Source organism: Malaclemys terrapin, chromosome 18 (assembly GCF_027887155.1).
Source record: "Malaclemys terrapin pileata isolate rMalTer1 chromosome 18, rMalTer1.hap1, whole genome shotgun sequence".
Taxonomy (NCBI): domain Eukaryota; kingdom Metazoa; phylum Chordata; order Testudines; family Emydidae; genus Malaclemys; species Malaclemys terrapin.
In genome coordinates this window covers 13879577-13903025 of record NC_071522.1, presented here as the reverse complement: position 1 = coordinate 13903025, position 23449 = coordinate 13879577, and the positions used below count along the sequence as shown (strand labels likewise).

General features: G+C 40.7%; 1 protein-coding gene across 1 annotated transcript in view; it reads left to right on the top strand.

The window, feature by feature from the left end:
- Positions 1-23449, top strand: part of GALNT17 (polypeptide N-acetylgalactosaminyltransferase 17) — a 281383-nt gene that overhangs the window by 50997 nt on the left and 206937 nt on the right. The window contains exon 2 of the mRNA XM_054008560.1: positions 20871-21054. Within this exon, the coding sequence (XP_053864535.1) occupies positions 20871-21054 (184 nt within the window). The remainder of the gene's footprint in view (positions 1-20870; positions 21055-23449) is intronic.

Genomic DNA, 23449 nt, shown 5'->3' with positions numbered 1-23449 from the left:
CAAGTGTACTATTGAGGGCAGCATTTAAAAAAAAAAAAAAAAAAGGAACGTTCCCCTCTGTTGGAACACACAGTATCTGAGAGATCTTCCCCCATTTTAAGGATGCAATGTTGTATACTACAAAGTTGTATACATTCATTGCATAAATTATGTGCCTAACATCAGGTAGCTGGTCTGATTTTTGAAGGTGCTAAGCACCTGTTGTTCCCATTGAAGTTAAACATGGTTTCAGAACGGTTTGGTATGAGCGTTAGGCAAAGGTTTGGGTGGATTATTTTTCCTCATCTGAACAGATTGCCTATCCCAATTGTACAGTAAGGTAGATTTCCCAAGGCATAAATGACAGCTGGGTACATAACTTCAGTTGGCTTCCACCAAGGCAGGCACCTGACTTCCTTGGTAAATCTGCCCCACTTTGAATACTGTCATGGAGTCACCGGGCCAATGCTCTGGAACTATTCCATACGAAGCCAGTCAGGACTCTGGGGGAGCCGCCTCTTTCTGAGCATACTGGCTCCAGGGCAAGAAGCTTACACAGGCCTTGGCTACACTGGCAATTCACAGCGCTGCACTTGCTGCATTCAGGGGTGTGAAAAAACACCCCCCCTGAGCGCAGCGAGTGCAGCCCTGTAAAGCGCCAGTGTAATCAGCGCCTGCAGCGCTGCACGCTCGCTCGCAGCGCTGCAAGCTATTCCCCTCGGAGAGGTGGAGCTCTCGCAGCGCTGGCGGCGCAACTACACTTGCGCTTCACAGCGCTGCCGCGGCAGCGCTGTGAATCCGCAAGTGTAGCCAAGGCCACAGCTTCAACCTTCCTGGGTCTGACCTTGGAGCATTCAGCATCCCCTTCTCAACACCGTGCGCTTCCCACAGCGAGTCTGCCTGGGCTGGGTTCCTGGGGAAGCCAAAGGGCCCTGCATCCCAACTCCTCAGTCAACAGTGACTCTCAGCCAGCATGTAGAACAGAAGGTTTATTAGTTGACAAAAACACAGCATAGAACAGAGTTTGCTATCACAGAAATCAGTGATTTTCAGCCAAGTCCATCTTGGGGAGTCCTGGGCCAGGCAGCCTGGACTCCCCCTCTTCCAGTCCCCCCAAGCAGACTGCCAGCTTTCAGCGACCTGACCTCAGACACCCCCATTGCTCCTCCTCTTTGTCTTTGTCTCACTTCCCAGGCAAAAAGTCACCTGGTTGCATCCCCTTCCTGGGTCTCAGGTTACGAAGGGCACCACTCATAGAATAGGTGCAGGCAGCTGGAGAAGCCTCACCTGCCCCAGAGGTCTCAGCCAAAGTCACACACCCCTATTCACACCACAAGGTATTGGTGCAGCACATAGGGAAACTGAGGCACGCAGGGTATTCATGCAAAACAGTAAAACTCACATAGGCTCAACAGTAAGACTCACATACAACATAAAAAGGGAAAATCCCACTTTGTCACAAATACATATTCTATTAGCTCATGATGATGTTTTATGGCCCAGATCCAGCTAAGCACTTAAACTTGTACTTAGCTTTAAGCTTGTGAATGGTCCCATTGAAGTCACATGCTTAAAGAAAAGCACATTCTTAAGTGATTTACTGGGCCTGGCCCAAAATTACCTCTCCCCCTGGACTTGCATAGCTTTCCACGTAACCAAAATATTTCTTAGAAAAACAAAGATTTGGTTAAATTAAAAAAAAAAAAAAAGCCCTTATGGGTCTCATTCCAAAATGCTGATGCAACTGAGAATAAGAGAATGTTCATTTATTAATTATTTTCTTCCTGTGGTGGCTATATCAAAGTTGAAACTGATTTGGAGATAACTTGGAATCTATGCTATTGAAATCCACTCTAGTAAGCATCCTTTTTGACCTTTGTATCTTCCCTTAGTTACTCTTGGCACGGTTTTCACCTTTCTTATCTTAATTGTGTGTTAAGCAAGGCCTCCTATTCAGTAGTATTTAAACAATGTTTTTATATGATTGGTGTTTTATTTATTATTCTTGTATTAACAGTTCTATAACAAGCTCTGCTTTGTTTTTCCAGAGGGTTGCTTTCAACTGCCACTTAGGGTTAGATTGAGCCTTTGTTCAGTGCCCTGAATATGAGGCAGTATTCGAATGGATTTGAAGACCAACATTTTTTCCCTGCAAGAAATTTCTGTATTTTTTATTTTTATTACAAATATTTGCACTGTAAAAATGCTAAACAAAAGAAATAGTATTTTTCAATTCACCTCATACAAGTACCATAGTGCAATCTCTTTATCATGAAAGTGCAACTTACAAATGTAGATTTTTTTTGTTACATAACTGCTCTCAAAAACAAAACAGTGTAAAACTTTAGAGCCTTAAGAACACTTTCACAGCAGATTTGACAAAATGCAAAGAAGGTACCAATGTGAGATTTCTAAAAATAGCTACAGCACTCGACCCAAGGTTAAAGAATCAGAAGTGCCTTCCAAAATCTGAGAGGGACGAGGTGTGGAGCATGCTTTCAGAAGTCTTAAAAGAGCAACACTCGGATGTGGAAACTACAGAACCCAAACCACCAAAAAAGAAAATGAATTTTCTGCTGGTGGCATTTGACTCAGATGATGAAAATGAACATGTGTCGGACCTCGCCGCTTGGATCATTATCGAGCAGAACCCATCATCAGCATGGATGCATATCCTATGGTGGTTGAAGATGAAGGGACATATGAATCTTTAGAGCATCTGGCACATAAATATCTTGCGACGCTGGTTACAACAGTGCCATGAGAACACCTGTTCTCACTTTCAGGTGACGCTGTAAACAAGAAGCGGGCAGCATTATCTTCTGCAAATTGTAACCAAGTTTGTTTGTCTGAGCGATTGGCTGAAGTAGGAATGGGTGGACTTGTAGGCTCTAAAATTTTACATTGTTTTATTTTTCAATATAGTTATTTTTTGTACATAATTCTACATTTGTAATTTCAACTTTCATAATAAAGAGATTACACTACAGTACTTGTATGAGGTGAATTGAAAAATACTATTTCTTTTGCTTTTTATGGTGCAAATATTTGTAATAAAAAAAATATAAAGTGAGCACTGTACCCTTTGTATTCTGTGTTGTAATTGAAATAAATATATTTGAAAATGTAGAAAACATCAAAAATATTTCAATAAATGGTATTCCATTATTGTTTAACAGTGCGACTAATCGTGTTTAATTTTTTTAATTGCTTGACAACCATAGTTTTTACCAATCCCTAGGCCTGTCACAAAGGAGCTCAAACGGAATTTGTGACTCCTGCACTTGTCCCTTTATATTTCCTGAGTTTCCATCTGGCAGCAGTCTCCAATACTTGAATGGCATCTATAAGACTTTTATGTTCCCTCACATATATCCTGTTTCCTTGCTGTAAATCGTGATGTAGTCTTTGTCCAACAATAATTTAGGATGGGTACCTCAGCCTTGACTTTTAGTGAGTGATTGTAACCAGTTTGGACGAGAATAACTTGTGCAGTGCTCTTTACTGTATTTATAGATTGACTAGTACTTACATTATTATTGGTGGGATGCTAGTGACAGCTAATGTAAGGTTGCCAGAGAATTTTTATTATAACAGATGTTTTTAGGCATTTAGAAATTTCTGAAGCATTCACCTCTCAGGCTGACATTTTCCAGACTTGGTCTTTTTGATTGTTTGTTTGTGTGGTTTGCAAAAGGTCATGAAATACTGTACCTTAAACCAATTACTAGACTATTGCCAATCTTACACCTTAGAAGGTGACTTTGTGTGTATGTGTGAAGGACGGAAAAACAGGTCCATTGCAAGAATTAAGTTGTTCAGAGCTGTGGAATGTTAGGTTAAGTCCTGGGGAGGCAGATGGTGGATTATTAGGCAGAATATAATTGAGATACACGATCAGGCTGTACCCAGCTACTGAAATGATACTATTAGATATTTTCCATTCCAAGCAGTTGTAGGTAGCGCTGCTATAAACCTGTTGGATAAAACTGGTCTGCAGGGTAGTAACTGGATCTTCTCATGAATTCATTTATCTTCTTTTTCTTATTTTACTCATATATTTTCCTTTCCTTGCCTTTCTTATTAAATTAAGGTACAACCATTGCATCATGGACTATTAACATATCTCACAAGCCTAAGTAAGGCTAAACATAGCTACTGCTTGGATGAAAGAGCTCGAAAGAAACCCACAGTACTGCAGGTTGTATTAATACATAATTTGTTAGGTGGCACTGCCCTCTGAACTAGCACTAGATCAGTCTACGCTCTTTGGAAAATCAAGTCCCATGAGTGCTGGGATTCTTACTGGTGATAATAGTACGCTATTGAAGATGCCGTCTTTTGGAAGAGACTTACATCCATGGTCTTGACTGCTTGTGGTCATTAAAGAACCAGAGTTATTACAAGAATAGTGATGTCAGTTCAACTAGCTGAATTCTAGTATCATTCTGTCTCCCTACAACTTTGGGGCACAGTATACAACTTAAGATATGGTATTTTTTCACTCCTTGTGTAGACTATTGCATGGTGTTGCTTTATGCTGTATTCATAAAACAGTGTTCTTCAGAAGGTTAATGTGTTGAAATCAGGTTAAAATTAGCATTACAAAGCCATTGCTAGTAGTCTGAGAGCCATTCAGGATTTCTGTTCGGTCCCTGATTCTATTTTTTTTTCAAACTTAATGTAACAGTGATGCATGTGAATGATGTGTTAATGTAAAAACATAGCAGAGCTATTTTGGATTGAAAAACAATAACTACACTAGTCACAGCACTGAAATACCATGTTGTGCCAAATCCCATGGAGGACTTTCCTGAGTTTTTACATAGTCATTATTCAGGATTAAATGAAAACTCAACAAGGATCTTAGGACTTGACCTCTTGGCAATAGCAGCAAACACCATGTAATACTTTATTTTAATAGGTCTACGATTCTGTAGGGCCAGACCTTGTATGCTCGCAATGATTTGCAGCTGCACATTACTTTATTTGATTAACCTATAAATTAATAGCAAATTCACACTGGCTGTTTTAACCAGAAGCATGCACAATAGGGGGTTCTTTTTACAAACAGTGAGTCAATTTCTGCAATCGGTGATATCCATATAACCTCCTCAACAGCAAATGCAATAATGAGTGCTGAACTCAGATTCATAAGTGCATATGAAAAGCATTTATCCTACCCCGTTCTGTGTAGAAATTTTCTGCAATCTACTTTTTCAGTATAGATGCTGAGGGTTTTGCTGTCATGTGTTCTCCATACTATTGGCAAACATGCCACATGCACAGAACTGCATTCAAGTATTGTATCGTTTCTGTAAGATTTTTAAGGGAAAGATTTCAATTGCCTTGAAAATGCTCCACAGAGCTTTATATTCATGTAACAGAGTCTTTGAAATGTTGGCTTTAAAACTCCAAGGCCTTATTACAAATATTTTTGTTTGTATTTACTAGCTTTCTTTTTTTAAACACGAGGACTGCTTACCCCAAGTATTCACCAATAGTCTCTTCATAGAATGCCAAGAAATAGCTGCACACTTCTCACAAGCTATTAAGAATATAATTCTGGTATTTCCTGGAGTCCGGGCTATTGGGCAATAGTAATGTAGGACAGGAAGGACATAGACTTGAAGATATTGTTTTCTATTCCAAATGAGGAACAGCTGTTTTTTTCCCCAACTCAAGAGAAGAGACTCATTCATATTTTAAAAAACAGGTCAATGGAGCTGCAGCCAACTGTTGGCTGGAGATGTAAATTAGGAAATCTTAAAAGATAAAAATATGTTTCATTTAAAGTGCTGTTAAATGCTTGACGCCAGACATATGTTGATGCAATTATCAATTTCTGTACAGTTTAGGGTTTCTATCCAGTATTCTTTATTGGCATCATTATTTATATATTTGTATTGAGGTAGCACACAGAGGTCCCAATCAGGGATCAAAGCCCCATTGAGAGAGACATTTTACTCATAATAAAGGAGATGGCTCTTGTCCCTAAGGGTCCAATTCTGATACTTTTACACTGATTAGCAGCATCTTACTCCATGAATTGTCCTACTGTCCCTAAACATTTTGTATTTATTATTATTTATATTGGAAGAATGCTTAGGGAACCCAGTCATGCACCAATCCCCTAAATTGTTAGGTACTGTACAAACACATAATAAAACATCTCTTGCCCCAAAGAACTTACAATCTAATTAGTCAACTAATAGCTAATTAGACTAATTTATCCATCCAGAAAATGCAGAATTTACTCTAGAACCTTAAAAAAAACCCACCCAATGTATTAAATCCCTTCACGTACCACAGTGCCCGAGCTGGCAGTCACATCTTTGCAGGTGGACTCTGGTGTCTGGTTGGAGCCCATTGATTTCAATCAGACTTGCTCAGGTGTAAGGGATCTGCCTGTTTGGATCCAGCTGCAGGATGAGGGCCTTATTGTGTAATTCTTTCTTTGTTTATGCGAAGGATGTATTAATTTTCTTGCTTTCAAATGAGTCTGTTCTGGGAAGATCACTTTTAAAAGAGTATAACTAGCCCCATGGGAATGGGGACCACATTTCCTACAAGAATGTACAAATTCAAAAGTACGTTCAATTGTTTGGCCTAAAGGACTTGACATTGTCCTTTTAAATTTATCCTTTTAGAAATCTGACCTTTTCAAAATGAAGTATGGATGTATTTTGAGCAAAGTTTTAAATACTAAATCATATTAAAGTGCCTCTTGATTGCCAGCATTGTAACTAAAGCCATACAAGAATGTGCTTCGAGCTTTCAAGGAGAAAACATATTTATTATTTTTACTAATCTACATTTATATCTGTCTGTGCACACACTGAAAACTATGGTTTATGGTGGTGTTTACCTGCTAGTAATAAAAGCTGGGGATTGTTTGGTCTGATTTTCAGCTTCAAGGTGTGATGGTGAATAAAAAAGCAAGAAAGTGGGTTAGGTACAGTGGACACAGGGTTCATATGTCTGAAATCAGATTGGTTTAGCTATGCTGTAATGACTACATTCATCCCTAAATTGATCGACAGTGGTTATCCTTGCCAAATGGCCTATTGGTTTTGAGCTCGCCTAGACCAACAGGTAATGCACCCCAAGCAGGGGTAAATCTGCAGTGTGCTAGTGTGCCATGCACTAACTGTCCATGTGAAGCCTGTTACCACACACTAAAAGTTCCCTCATGTGCACTGACCTACTCCTGTTTCAAAGCAGAGTAGATCCAAGTGCACCAGACCCTGTGGGTACACATTCGGGGTGGCTAGCCCATGCATCTACCTGCCGTTGCCCGTGCTACCATGGTTACAGGACTACTGTTGGTACACTAGCTTGATGAGAGCGAGTGTGAGCATGTCTGTTCCGGCTGTGAATCATGCCCCCAACTCCAAGTGCAGCTGTAGCCTAAGTAACTTTAGTTCAGTATTTTAGGCATTTGTTTTAGTTTGCATAGGGAAATATAGAGACTGACGGCAAATACTGAAGTGACCTCATATTATCATGTTGAATTTAGAATGATCACTCTTCAGAGGAGGAGCCATGACTTGACTTGTTTTTGTGAGGCATTTAGCACGTGGGCTACTCCAAATGATAATAGTCTATTTATAAAGTAAAGATTGATTGTAGGAGGGTGTCAATGTCACTTAAGGATACCTTGTCACATCAAGGTTATAGATGGCTCTCAATCTTTGCTTCACCTTCCCAAAGACCACAAAGCAGATATGGGTCAAACCCCAGGTTTAAACACCCCCTTCTGTTTCCTAGTCTGATGGGTATCCAGATGATAAATCATGGGCCAAACCAACACACTGGGTCTGAGTAGGCCTGAACACCAGGATGTTTGAAATCCTGGTGTAGGTCTCCATTTTTGGAGTTAAATTCATTTCTACCAAAGATCTGAGAAATGAATAAGAAAGTGGAGTTAGAATGAATATACAGGCGAATGAAATCCTGTTGGGTGTAACCTTGGTAAAAGAAGAAGAGGCTTAATGCCTTTGGTTGCCTTAACCAACTCTTCTATGTGGATTCAAACCAGAAAGAGGCATTTGAAAAATAAGGAGCATGAACCCCAATACCCCACTAAAGGTGCCCCATCCTGGCAGTACTGCATGAGCACAACTCGTGTTGACTTCAGCAGAAGTGTCACACATGCAGCAGCTCCAGGAGAGGCCCAAGATACTTAAGATGTGTTGCCAGTCATGGTACATGTGGTTGAAACATAGGCACACAACAGCCATAAGAAAGTGAAGCAAAAGGGAAAGGATAGATAGCATATCACCAAAAAATCTGTGTGTAGTATTGCGTGGAGAGGCAGTAGGACAAACATGGTAAGCCACCTGGCCAAAGTGAAGGGAGCTTGTAAAGAACATGAAATAGCAGAAGATGAACCTTTAGATAGTAATCATCATAAAAGCCAGCAGTGGTTAAAGTGGAAAGACGGGGTTTCCGCTATGTTGTCGTGTCAGAATTAGAGAAGCCCTTTCTTCTATCACGGAGAGAATGAAAGTCACAATGACCCTTCTAGAGAAGCTATTACAGATGCCTTACTTCTGACATTGCTCCTGTGAGTGGATTTTCCAAATGCTTAAAACTGATTTGGGTTTGTACACGCTGGTCTAAGAATATATCATAAAAACCAAAAAATCAAGTCTAAAAGACCTATTGGTAAAGCTGCTGGCTGCTTGCTCTCTTGTTCCCTTGCTTACTCCGAGTCATTTGTTATTCCCTTTGAACTGCGGATCCGAGGAGCTGCTAGGCATTGTAGGAAGGCAGTGCTCCTACATAAGCAAATTTGTACCACTTTGACTTTTCTCCTGACCTACATCTGCAGCATGAGTTATGTCCCCATTGATAAATAAATCACATACAAATAGAAAAACAATAAGTAATGCTATTTCTTTAGGCTAATATCAATAAGGAATAAATAGAAGGCACAGCTCTTTCGAGCCAGGTATTGGCCAGTTTAGGCATTATTCGGTAGAGTGGGCTGAATTCCTATACATTATCTACTCAAAGATGAGATTAAGCCTCCATGCATTTGCTTAGATTCATGTAGGTCATCCCCTGCAGCATCTACTTAGGAATTGGAACTGTTTTGACTGCGATGAAACAGCAGTTGAGTTGTGGAGGATATGTACTAAGATCAAGGGGCTGCTATATATCATGTAAACAAATCTGGCTAAGCAAAATAACTGGGGATTTAAATGTTCCAGGAGACTAGAACTACTGTATGTTGCCGTATATTACCTCACCTTAAAATGCAGCAATTTACAAAGATAACCACAGGAAGAAGGCATGCGTTGTGCAGCAGAATGAAGTGAAGATTTGGAGACAGGCCTCTTGAGTTCTGTTTCTACACATTACATTTTCTGGCTGAATGACCTTGAACAAGTTATTCAACCTCTGACCATCAGAAAAATGGGTGTAATTTGTTCTTATTATTTATTTGTATTGCAGCAGCATACAACTAGGGTTCCAAACATGGACCAGAATCCCAGGATGCTAGTTGCTGTCCAAATACAGAACAAAAAGATGGTCCCTGCCTCAAAGAGTTTAAAATCTAAGTAATACATTTAGCTTCCTTATAGGGGTTCCTTGAACATTTAATTATGTCTTAAAGCATTTAGAGCCTTTGATCAGACACAAATCTGTGGCCTTCTAGGAATTCCATATTCTCATTCTGTTGTGCAGTCTGACCCTCCATAATTTTGCATTGACAGTAGAGGGCAAATGCTGAACCTCTTGCTTCAGAACCCCTATCTTGCAAAGGACATATACACATGCCTAACTTTAAACACGTGAGTAGTTTCATTGACTCCAAACCTGTGGCTCCTAGTACTTGAGCTATATGACACTCTACCTTCACGGTAAGCAATATAAGGATTAGGATCCAGATGAGCAGTTATGATTCCGTCCTATAGGGGGTGCTGATGTGCATATACCCAGGTACCGTTTCATTACTATTATATTTTTATTACATACAACATCTTGATTCATTAATAATGTGCATTTTGAATCCTATACGGTTAGTATGCATTTCACACTGTGTGTGAGAGACGAAGGGAGCTCAGGGGAAGAGGAATCAGTGCAAAATGTTCCTCTCCTGTTACTGAATTGCATCTTTTATAAGTGCCCTCAGATATTACAAGTCTTGCCATGTCACCCCTTTGACCTATTTGCAAGCACAAATAAATAAGAAGACGTTGAAAGAGCAAAAATACTCTCTAGGGTGCCCTGCGTATCCGAATGGACCAAATTCGGTGAACCATTGGTGAACCACCAATGAATTGTTAAGTCTCCAAGTGAGAATCGTGTCCAAGCACAGCCAGAGAAAAGCCTATATAAAAGATTAAATGTACTGAGCAAAACCCTGTAAAATAGATTTTCTTGACCTTAAAAAGTAACAAGTCCATAGCTCAGTAAGGGATAATTAGCAGGAAAAAGCATGTAGGTGGTTGCAGAAAATACATATATTGACCCAAAGTTTCTCTTTCGGCAGAGAAATTTGCATAACAATGACATATTTGCATTGAGATGCTCTTATTACTTTTCGGACTGGCCATTGTGGGAAACACTGAGTCCAAAGTAACCAGCACTTTAAAGAGCATTTTAATGAGAAGTTTTGAACTGTAGACCTGGGAGGGATCATATGGAACATGGCTATGTTAGCCTTGTGCAGAAATTTGAAGTAGAAATATATGCTGATTCCCATTGTAAAATTCAATGTATCTTAGGGTCTTTGTAGCTAAATTAGATCTGCATGGTGAGAACTCCATTGGACTTTGTGGAGTTCTCTGCACTTTTTCTTTTTGTGGTTATCAAAGGCTCTGTTATGGAAATATAGCTTGGCTTGGTGTGAACAAGAATTAATCATGTGTGCCCATTCACATAACAAAGGGAATGGGGTGAGTTGAATTTTGGTTTTTATAATGCATGCACTAAAACGTGGCATTTCCTTTCTTGCCAGATTAAAAATAAATGTCCATGTAATATGTGAGGTGATTATCTCTCTCTCTCTCCCCCCTTGTAATTGGCTCATTTGCAGACAAAAGAAATGGTTCACAGAAAAGCAGGAGAAGGAGGGGGGGAGAGACTATGTGGATTTTTTAAATAAACAACTTCTCCTGAGAAAATTTGACCTGAAAATAATAGATTCTGTGGGAGGAAAATATGCAGAGTAATTTCTCTTAACCACTTGGACAGAACTTCACAAAAAAATCAAAAACTTTTTCTCTGAGTGCATATTCATAGATTCCAAGGCCAAAAGGGACCATTGTAATCATCTTGTCTGACCTCCTGTAGAACACAGGCCATACAACTTCCCCAAAATAACTCACAATTGCCCTTGAACGTCACACTATGATCCCTTTACACCATTCTGGTATCGTAAAGGGGCTTTGGAGAGGGTGATAATGTAATGTAATCTCCACCTATCTCTTCTGGGTAGGCAGGAAGCAAGCAAGTTGTTATGCTTACTCCTAGACCTAAATTCCAGGTGGCTCAATATGGATGTAAGGTGGGTCTTAGTTCCTTGCACAGGTAATTAGCCTGAGTCAGAATCTAGCCTGTGATTATTACATTAGAGCATGGATGGGCAAACTTTTTGGCTTAAGGGCCACATCGGGGAATGCTCACAAAATTGGGGTGCAGGAGAGGGTGAGGGCTCTGGTTGGGGGTGCAGGCTCTGGGATGGGGCTGGGTATGAGGAGTTTGGGGTGTAGGAGGGTGCTCTGGGCTGGGACCGAGGGGTTCGGCGGGCAGGAGGGGGATCAGGGCTGGGGCAGGAGTGCAGGAAGGGATGCAGGTTCCGGGGTGGGGGTGGGGATGAGAGGTTTGGGTTGCAGGAGGGTGCTCCATGCTGGGATCAAGGGGTTTGGAGAGCTGAAGGAGGATCAAGGCAGGGGGTTGGGGCATGGGGAGAGGCTCGGGGTGCAGGCTCCGAGCGGCGCTTACCTCAAGCGACTCCTGGAAGCAACGGCATGTCCCTTCTCCTGCTCCTACGTGTGGAGCGGTCCCCTACCCTCAGAGTGGGGCCATGTGGCTGCTTCTGGAAGTGACCTGGCTGGAGCACCAGAGCAGGGCCGAGCCACGTGGTGCGGCCCCCGACCCGGCACCCTGGGTGGAGCACTGGAGCGGGACAAGCCCCAGATCCTGCTCCCCAGTGGGAGCTCATGGACTGGCTTAAAACAGCTCGTGGGCCGGATCTGGCCCGCGGGCCATAGTTTGCCCACCCCTGCATTAGAGAAACCTTTTTACATGAATGCCCAGATATGCACACGCCTGAACATAGTAACCACATACTTTAACCCATAGCCTTCCTCACTTTAACCTCATGGCCTTCTCTATCTCTAGCTGCTACTGTTTGTTAACTCCACTCATCAAGATTAGGTGCCACCACTCAAGTATGTGAGCAGATCTAGGACATGGCTGGAACTGGTCATGTGCATACGGTTACTGGTTGTACATGTTTGGTAAATAGGGGTGGAAGACTGTAGGCTGCATGGGGCAAGAGCCTTGTCTTTCTTTTTGAACTGTAAAGCACCCAACTTGTGTCTAGGTGTTATCTGACTAGTTACATTGTCTGTAATGTACAATACTATAATGTTATACATTTGATTATATTAAATTAGTTATATTAAATAAAATATAATTAAAAACAATCTCTCTGTATAACATTTTAGATAGTATATAATAAAATATATCTCATTCCAGAGGCTTTGCGGGAGAAATCTTTAGCATGGCAGTTTAACCTCACTGTTTCAATCAGTTTTAATGGTAGCCAGGGGGTCTAACTCTCTGTGCTGAAAATTTATCCCGACAAGACAGCAAGGTTAGTGGATCATTCACAGTTGCAGTTGCTTATGTTGGGCTTTCCTTCCCCCGCCTCCCTCCCCCATCTTGGAGCCTCAACAAATAGCCAACAGATTTATATTTCAGAGAGGAGTGTGAAACAGACCAAACCAGCCATTATTAAGAGCTGTCCAGCCCTATGAGGAAGAAACTAGAGCAAAGGGCTTTGTAGGCATTTCCTGTTTGCCATGGAGGAAACAAATTGTGACACTTATGAATCAGCCAAGTAAAACTGCACAATAAATGGAGTGAGAAACCTTGGGAAAACAATACATGCAGCCAGCTTGGTGTCCGAGAGGTGATGAAATGCACTGACAGGTAGATAGTGTATCAAAACTAAATGGGACCTGGATCGCCAATATTTTTTATCCCTCCCCACCTTTCTTCCAACATCATCTCACCCACCCTCTCAGTAACCTTCCAATTTCTCATGCCTGTCCTAATGTTTTCCTTGATTATTGCTGTCCGACCTCTGCAGGACAGACTCTTGGAGTCACTTTCTGCCCTCTGATACATTAAATCAATAGGGCAAGAGGGCAGAAATTTGCCTTTTTTTTTTTTTTTTTTTTTTTAATGTGCTGATATCATCAGTTCTGGATCCAGCCTGCCAAGCAGAACTGTATTCCATCCAGATCCAATGCATTTACTCGGTGTCTGAGCTGGCAGGGTTTGGGAGCATTGTCCTGATAACTCTTTCACACGCTGAGGAGTAGACTAGAAGGGAAGGGTTGCGAAAGGTGCATGTTACATCTCTCAACAGCAACAATTGTGAGTAGAATTATTATTTATTATTTGTATTATGGTAATGTCTGGGGACCCCAATCATAGACCAGCCCCCCACTGTTCTTTACAACGTACAAACAAATGACTAGAGCTGTCTGGGAACCAGGATTCACTGGAATTTCTGCCATTTCAGTGGGAAAAAATTATTCCGACTTGGAATGAAACATTGAATTTCAAAATTTCCCAAGACGCATCATTTTTGAAAGCATTTCATTTTGGGTCAGGCACACCATTTATTATTATATTTTATATCATTTTATTTGTAATTATTTTGTGAAAGAAAACATTAAAATATTAAAATACATATAAAATAAGAAATAATAAATATAAACTAATAAAATATAAATTAATAAAGCAAAAATAAAAAAATAATACAACAATAACAATAAATTGCAAAATAACGTCATTTTGAAAAGGAAAATCAAAACATACCATTCGGATAAGGTCAAAACAAATAGGATTGAAACGGAACCGTTTGACCTTATCAAAATGATTCATTTCCATTTTTTTCCTAAACAAAATTTCATCAAAGTTGACATGATCCCATAGAATCTTTCAGTTTGGACTAATCATTATTTTGTGATGGAAAAACATTCAGTGGGAAAATTTTCAACCAGCACTACGCACAACACAAGACGGAGTCCCTGTCCAAAATTGCTTACAAAGAACAAACAGAACTCAGGAGCACGGCAGATAGGAAAAAGTTAGAGAGAGCAAAATAATAAATGTAGCTGGCCAGAACCTCAACTAAATGGAGCTATGCCAATTGATACCTTCTAAGGATCTATCTCAGTACTTGTACTAGAGGAAGTCGTCTGAGTTCATAAATACGTAGGCAAATCTGGACATGTGCACATGGATCAGGTAGATATGTTTCTGTCGGGCATCAACATGCAGTTGTGTCAAAAAGTTGGATTTACTGACCCTGAAGGCAATTTTGTGCCTTTAGAAATGACAGTGCAACACTGGCACTCGTATTTAATTTCTATATGTTGTTATTGCTTTCAGTTTTTAATATGAGGCAGTGTGCTGTAGATTTTTCCTACTATCAGCATAGATATAACTATTCCCCCCCCCTTTTGACGCCAGTCCATGTATGGTAATCTGTTAGACTGGCTTAGACATCTGATATAAATTCATTCCTGTAGAAGGGGAAAAAATTGGTTGTGCCTGTATCCTACTAAGAATGAATATCTGCGGGTTGGTCTTAGGCAGAGGCGGACTAAGGTGAACTTCCTCGGGTTGCATTTGGATGCCTTGGGTTTTATGTCAGCAAAATCTGTCCAGTTCTTGGCTGTGTTTTTGACGCTGAGTTTCCTTTCAGTTGAGCATTTCATGCCCCCACTTGATCAGCTTTTTTTTTTTTTTAAACGAATAGCACTTAAGTAATATTGCCAGGTTAAGGAGTTCACTTACCTTGGCCAGTGCTGTGAGCGTTATTCAGACAGTCATTATAAATAGGCTGGATTGCTGAAATATGCTCTTTCTTTGACCTTCCTGCAAATGCACTTTCTGAATCATCCGGATCCAAACACAGTGTCTAGGTGCCTGGAACAGACAGTCATCTGATCACACGGTATGGGTCACTCCATTACTTGTCAGTGGCCTCAGAGTATCAATGCATGCACTGTAAAATGTAGATCCTTTCTTTCAAATCATGTATGTTGTACCTTCTGATTTAATTTGACTTATTACAGCGTATGTCACCCCATTGAGCTTTACTATAGACCATCTACAAGAATTACATCACCACTGGTATCTAGGCACTTTGGAATGGAATATAACAGCTGTTCAATCACCCAGCAATGGTACACAAGAAGTTAGGAAGAACAAAGGAATACTATATCCATTTGAAACTATATGGAAAATTTAGTGTGGCGGTATGTAATTTATTCAGAATTTGGCTGGGACAACGGTCCTCTTGGGGGGAAAAAAAGGAACATGCATCTTTAATGACCAGAAATGATCAGTGTGACAGTTCTAAGGTGCATTTGAAAGATGGCACCTCCAGAAGCACATTACCTGCTGGAGGCAATTGTTTCAGTACAAGCTTGGAAAGAAGAGGGTCCTAATTAAATTACCAGCACCACTTCGTGTAGTGTCTTGGGGTTTCCTTGATGATCTCCCATCAAAGTATTGTCTACTCTCCCTGCTTAGCTTATGAGACCCATTGAGATCTTAGCTCCAGGGCATGGCTGCAGCTCTTCTTGTATTCTCTATTCCAGCCAGGTCTCTTAGGTCTTCCAACTCTGAGTTGCTTTCTGTTGTTAAGTCCTGCTTTTATTCTGCTAATAACAAGACCGGGGTATGAACAAAAATCCTGGGTGCTAACAGTCTGACTTTGGAGAAGTTTGGAACTGATCCAAACTTTTCAGCTGGTCCTGAGCTCTATAACTGTCTGAACTGAATTCGAACAGTCCTGACCTTTTAGAGAAACTCAGTTCTTAATTTGGATCCAACGGTTATGGCTTGGGACAATCTTTGCCAGTAAATGATCGTTTGCACCCTTAAGCCCTTTCTATTGCTAACTCTCTGTACTTCTAAATGAAGGAAGTTTGCTCCCTAAATATTTATACAAGCTAGATTAATGTTTGCTTTCAGTTGTGCTGACGTATAGCAAAATGTTTTTCCCAGTTGCATTGTGCATGGGCTCTCTGTTTGACTAGGTGCTTTGTAATTGAAGATTGTGTATCACATTATATTATATATTATCTGAGAAAGCTACTGTCTCATTATCAAATATATTGCTAGTTTAAGAGAAGAAGAATATAGTTACTGTAACGGTGTTAGCGTAGGAATAATTTTGCTATAGAAATTAATTTTTTATGCCATCATGAAGAAAACCAACACTTTGTGAGTCCTTGGAGAATTTGATTTCTGGCTTTGCAGCAGGAGTGACTCAGATATTTAGCGTTATAGGCATAGACTCTTACTTATTGCCGCTGGATGCTCCTTTGCCCCCAAATTCAAATCAATCTGGGAGACTTGAAGTAAAATACCCTTTCTGAGGTGTTATTTGGGAGAATGTAATTTACTGATGGGTGTGGCTCAGAAATGTTCAGAGATCCAGTCCAGATCAATACCTGACCTTTATCCAAACTATCTGAATCTCTTGAGTTTGTAAAATTGGGCAGAGAATCACCTAATGTCAGGCTTTTTTGGCAAGATTAATGGTGTTTATCCCTTCTAGACAGGATGGAACCAAAGCAAAAAAAGCACCTTTCTGGCAGCAGTTTGGCAGTTATGTTTCTGTGCCTGGCCAGAATAATAAAGATTTGGTTTGCTTGTTGGGAAAGGTTCATGTCTGTTCTATTTTTATCAGAATCAATTCACTGTTCCCTGCTTCTAAATCACCAGAAGCATCTAATGATTCATTCTCTGTCAGCAGCATGGACCTGGTAGGGGAGATCACTCACTCTTTGAGACCCAGACATAGGGTCCCTAGAAGCAGCGAAAGACAAACAGAGAATTAAAAATATACTTACTATCTATAAAGGCCTTAAGCACGTTTTACTTTAAGCATGCAACTAGGCCCATTGAACTCAATGGTACCACTCTTGCTTAAAGCTACAGACATGTTGTATGGGCCATACTATCAGAGCGGATATCAGAAGTGGTGCGGAAGCCACAGTCCCATTGGTATAAATGAGAGGAGGGTGCTGGCAGAGCATTCTCTTTGATGGTCTTGTATCTTTGGAAATAACTCTTCCTATGGTCCAAAATAGCCCAAATCTGATGATCTTCAGCACACTATTATTATTTCTTTGTGTTGCAGTAACACCTAGAATTTCTTGTCACAAACCAGGGCCCTGTTGTGCTAGGTGCTGTACAAAACACAGACCAAAACGATAGTTCTTGCCCCCAGACAGTTTATAATCTAAGAACAACATGACGAAAAATAGGTGGGGGGAGCCCAAGCAAACAATGAGGCACAACTGGAATGGTGTGTGAAAGGCATGTTTGTAAGACTCATCTCTTTTCCGAGGCATTTGAAAATGGAGTGGTTGGGAGGAGGAATTATAAACTTGGTGGATTGTTTGAAGAGGATTTGAGTTTTTAAGTTATTTGGTTTCAGTGCAGTTGTTAGCTGAAATTGTACAGCTGCACTTAAGCTGTATTTTTAAGTTACCTCAAGGATGCCGAAAGCACATGGAAAGCACAAGGGTGCCTAAAGCACATTTATTCTCCTAAATAAAATAAAATGAAAAAAGGCTTAAGTGATTTGCTGGATCAGGGTCCCTATCTGATTATTTCTCTTCAATCTCATCTCTTTGGAGACAGCTTTTCAACCAGTTGGAAACAAATGTCTCTTTCATTTTCCTGTTGGAGTTGGGCTGTTAACATCCTCGCCAAACACTTCTTGATCGGCAGTTCAAAGCACCTTAAAACAAAGTGACACTTTAGCTGCATTGATGAACCTTTCTGACAGCCTAAGCTGGGGGAGGAGGCATGAGACCAACCCTGAGTACAATGCATAGACCCTAGTTGTCACATCACACCTGGGGATTTTCATTTTTTGTGACCACCCCTTTGGGTGCCTTTGATATGCCAGACAGGACAGCACCGAAAGAGGATATTTGCTCATTGCAGATCCCTTGCCTAGTGTATGCAGAATGATTGAATTACGTATTTAATTTATTTCACTGATTACATGGTTTGACGTCGGTTTATCAGCTTTCGCTGTAACACCATGAGCCGATGGAGGAGTAGCGCAGAAAGATGTATATCTGGAAATTAGCTTCAGTGATTGTTTAGTTGGTCGATATGAATCAACACTTGTGTGTCTATCATGACTAATCTCTCGAAATAAAATAGTTAATGACATGATGAGCTTTTTCATTCAAAGCTGATGAGCTGGAGGTCAGTTCTTGCTATTTACTCAGTAGAGCTTCCTCCGTTGACAGTCAGATTGCATGTTCACAAGACACAGAACCTTGACTACACTAGGGTTCTTTAGCAAAGATGTCCCACTATTGCTAGCACTGATATAGATCCACCACTGTTAGTGATGGTGGACACCTCCTGTGGCTGCCGAGATTTTTAACACCATGTCATTTAGACCTGCTCTGAGCTTGCTGAAACAGGATATTAAAAATTCTGACAACCATTCCATACTAGTGAGTTATTCTGGGACTAGCAACTCTAGGGAGCTTTTGCTTAAAAAAAACCCCTAATGTAGATAAGGCTCTAAGCCCTGTCAACATGTAGCCTCAGGGTCATCTAAGGGGTCTCTAAAGAGGAAGAAGAAACCATTAGCTCAGCACTTTTGCATGGAGAGCTCATAATTCTATTAAGTACTTCTGAAACCTATTTTAAAAAAAATCACAATGGTAAATGTTGTAAGGGAGGAACACAGTTATAAATTAAGTAAATAAATAAATAAAACCCAGGAAGGTTAAGGGGTCAGAGCTTTAAAAGCTAACCAGCAGGAGCTTAAGGCACCTATAATAAAATGTGACTGCATGGAAAACGTTCTGGGGATATTTCATAACACTGTGCTATATTCTTACCAGCCAAGAAATAGCGCTGGTAGAGAGTAGGGTAATTTTACTCATCACAGAGAGTTCTCGGTAAAGATATTTCATGAACAGGGTAAAGAAGAATGAATTAAAATTATGGGTCCAAATCTGGAGTAAATCTATCCATCGGAGAGTTACTCTGAATTTTCACCGGTGTTAGTGAGATCAGACTATGGTCCAGGCTGTCCTAAAAGCAAAGTGTGAGACCAGGTTCTATAGTATTGCTAACCCTGGGTATTACGAGTCAGCCCCCAAAAATCTCAAGTAGCTTAAAAGTCATGAAAAATAATAAATTTTTCATTTTGCTTTCTGTTTTTTGAGATTTCCAATACTTCCAGCCCTTAAATATCATGAGATTCATGATAAAATCTGGAGAGTTGGCAAGATAGAGATCCCTTGTGAGAAGCTGTGATAATAATAACACCTCCTGTCAGAGGATTTCACGGTGATTTATGCTCACAAATGATTTTCGTTAAGCCTGGCAACAACCCTTTAAGGTAGAGAAGTATTTAAAATCCCTATCTTGAAAAGGAGGAACCTAAGGCATAAAGAGGCTAAGTCATCTGCCCAAGGTTACACATGATGTCCATGGCAAATTTGGGAGTAGAATTCTGATCTCTGAATTCTGACTACTGTGCTTTAGTTACAAGACCATCTTCTCTTGTCTTAAGCATTAGCAGGGTGATGGAGAGCCCGGCTCTGCGAATCAGGGCTCTCGGAAATAAAAATGAAGAAAGAAATATCAAGGTTTTAAAAAAAAAAATAATCATCCATCAGACTTCTTAGCATCTGCCAAAGAGAAAGGTCTGAATCTCCACTAGTGAAAAATGTTAAAATGTCAGGCACTATATATCGCTAGTGAAGCAAGTCTTAACTTGGCTTCCCACAGTCTCCCTTATCATTATTATTATTATTTTCCTTGATTCATTCTTGAACCTTGTTTAATTCCTACAGCTACACAGATATGAATGAATAAATCCTTTTGATGAAGGCCTAAGAATGTTGTTGCACTTTAAGAAAGCTAGGAGGGAAAATTTGTTTTTAAATCAGCAACATTTGTATGCTATTCACTGTTCATACTTAGTAAAAAATTTATTCACTTGGCAGTTACCCAACTTGTTTCTATTCTTATTCTGTGTTCAGCCCATTCTCCTCCTGGGGACATCTAACCTTATATGTAATTACCCTACTGAGAAAGGGAAGTAGGTATAAATAACCATAACGTCCCTAACAACTAAATAGATTTTGCAGTATGTACAGTTCTCCAGGAGGCATCATCGTATTGGCTACTGATGGGGAACTTTTTTCCAGGACTGCATTTTGGTTAACTGATGGGGTATATCACTGCAGATGATGAATTTCTCAACTCCCCTTCTTGCATGGCTGGGAAGCATGTACTGTACATGCAATAGTGATGGACTCTAAAATAGTAGATATACGAACAAACAGACACATAACAGTATATCCTTAGTGAAAATGTACAATCTCTCCAAACAAATGGAATTGTGAAAATGAGTATGACAGACTCTGAATATCTAACTTGAGTCCTTAATTAAAGTACCCTTCATCTGATTTGCTGGTCCGTACAGATGTTCACTTATTGCCGGGAGAAATGTGTAACTATTTGGCTGCAGCTACTAGGAAGAGCATCTACCTACCGCCCCACAGAAGGGCGGTGGCGGTGATTTGATATATAAGCACACTACAACAATTATCTTTTTTTTCTTTCCCAAGGTTTGTCTAAGTCGCTTGGTCTCATTGAAGGCTACGGTGGGCGTGGTAAAGGTGGGCTTCCTGCTACCCTTTCCCCGGCGGAGGAAGAGAAAGCTAAGGGGCCACACGAGAAATATGGCTATAATTCCTACCTCAGTGAGAAAATTTCACTGGATCGTTCCATACCGGATTATCGTCCAACCAAGTAAGTATCCTTTATTATCAATATCTCAGAACCACCGGTGTGAACGATAAGCCAGCAGTGTTGATTTCCTCCATAGAATCATAGAATGATAGGACTGGAAGGGACCTCGAGAGGTCATCTAGTCCAGTCCCCTGCACTCAAGGCAGGACTAAGTATTATCTAGCCCATTCCTGACAGGTATTTGCTCTTAAAAATCTCCAGTGATGGATATTCCACAACTTCCATAGGCAATTTATTCCAGTGCTTAACCACTCTGACAGTTAGGAAGTTTTTCCTAATGTCCAGCCTAAACCTCCTGTGCTGCAGTTTAAGCCCATTGCTTCTTGTCCTATCCTCAGAGGTTAAGAAGAACAATTTTTCCTCCCTCCTTGCAACGACCTTTTACATACTTGAAAACTGTTGTCATGTCCCCTCTCAGTCTTCTCTTTTCCACACTAAACAAACCCAATTTTTTCAATCTTCCTTCATAGGTCATGTTTTTTAGACCTTTAATCATTTTTGTTGCTCTTCTCTGGACTTTCTCCAATTTGTCCACATCTTTCCTGAAATGTGGAGCCCAGGATTGGACACAATACTCCAGTTGAGGCCTAATCAGCGCGGAGTAAAGTAGAAGAATTTCTTCTCCTGTCTTGCTTACAATGCTCCTGCTAATGCATCCCAGAAGGATCTTTGCTTTTTTTGCAACAGTGTTACATTATTGACTCATATTTAGCTTGTGGTCCACTATGACTCCCAGCTCCCTTTTCTCAGTACTCTTTCCTAGGCAGTCATTTCCCATTTTGTATGTGTGCAACTGATTGTTCCTTCCTAAATGGAGTACTTTGCATTTATCCTTATTGAATTTCATCCTATTTACTTCAGACCATTTCTCCAGTTTGTCCAGATCATTTTGAATTTGAATCCTATTCTCCAAAGAACTTGCAACCCCTCCCAGCTTGGCATCGTCTGCAAACTTGATAAGTGTACTCTGTATGCCATTATCTAAATCATGGATGCAGATATTGAACAGAACCAGACCCAGAACTGATCCCTGTGGGACCCCACTCATTTTGCCCTTCCAGCATGACTGTGAACCACTGATAACTACTCTCTGGGAATGGTTTTCCAACCAGTTTTGCACCCACCTTATAGTAGCTCCATCTAGGTTGCATTTCCCTAGTTTGTTTATGAGAAGGTCATGCAAGACAGTACAAAAGCTTTACTGAAGCCAAGATATACCACGTCTACCGCTTCCTCCCTATCCACAAGGCTTGTTACCCTGTCAAACAAAGCGATCAGGTTGGTTTGACATGATTTGTTTTTGACAAGTCCATGCTGACTGTTACTTACCACCTTATTATCTTCTAGATGTTTGCAAATTGATTGCTTAATTATTTGCTCCATTATCTTTCCGGGTACAGAAGTTAAGCTGACCGGTCTGTAATTCCCTGGGTTGTCCTTATTTCCCTTTCATTAGATTGGCACTATAGTTGCCCTTTTCCAGTCTTCTGGAATCTCCCCAGTCTTCTGTGACTTTTCAAAGTTAATCGCTAATGGCTCAGATATCTCCTAAGTCAGCTCCTTGAGTATTCTAGGATGCATTTCATCAGGCCCTGGTGACTTGAAGACATCTAATTTGTCCAAATAATTTTGAACTTCTTCTTTCCCTATTTTAGCCTCTTCTGAACCTACCTCATTTTCACTAGCATTCACTATGTTAGACGTCCAATCACCACCAACCTTCTTGGTGAAAACCGAAACAAAGAAGTCATTAAGCACCTCTGCCATTTCCACTTTTTCTGTTATTCTCCCCCGCCCCCGCCTCAATTTGTAACAGGCCTACCCTGTCCTTGGTCTTCCTCTTGCTTCTAGTCTATTTGTAGAATGATCCATGATCTCAGTTGATGCTTTCTCCCTTCCTCCTTAACTCAGTCACTAGACAATCTTGTTCAACAGTGAACAATTTAATTGGTTGGGATTAAACCCAAGAGACAGTTTACCAGGACAAAACTTAATATTTTGTTTGTAAAATTGTGGGTGATGATAGGAGAGCCAAGATCCACTCCAGGCAGCAGAGCCCTGCCCACTATGGTATCAGACACAGCTTTTGCTCTTTAGAATTGGGCAAAGAGCCTCTATTTCCTTTCCCTGCCAGCTCCTTAGTCCTGCTAGAGTTCTAGGAATAAACTATTGCCCCTGCACTATGCCTCACTAGCCTTCCAGCTGAGTCGGTCTGATGGGCATCCCTGCAGTGCCAGTCTGCACAGTGCTTTAATCCACCCAGAGGATTTGCTGTTGTGGGAAAGAGAGGCCCTTTTCTCCCATCACCAAATGGATAGATGAGCAGTCTGCCCTTGCTGCACTCCCCAAGCACGCTAGCCCAGGGAATGAGAGTTTAGGCCCAAGAATTGAACCC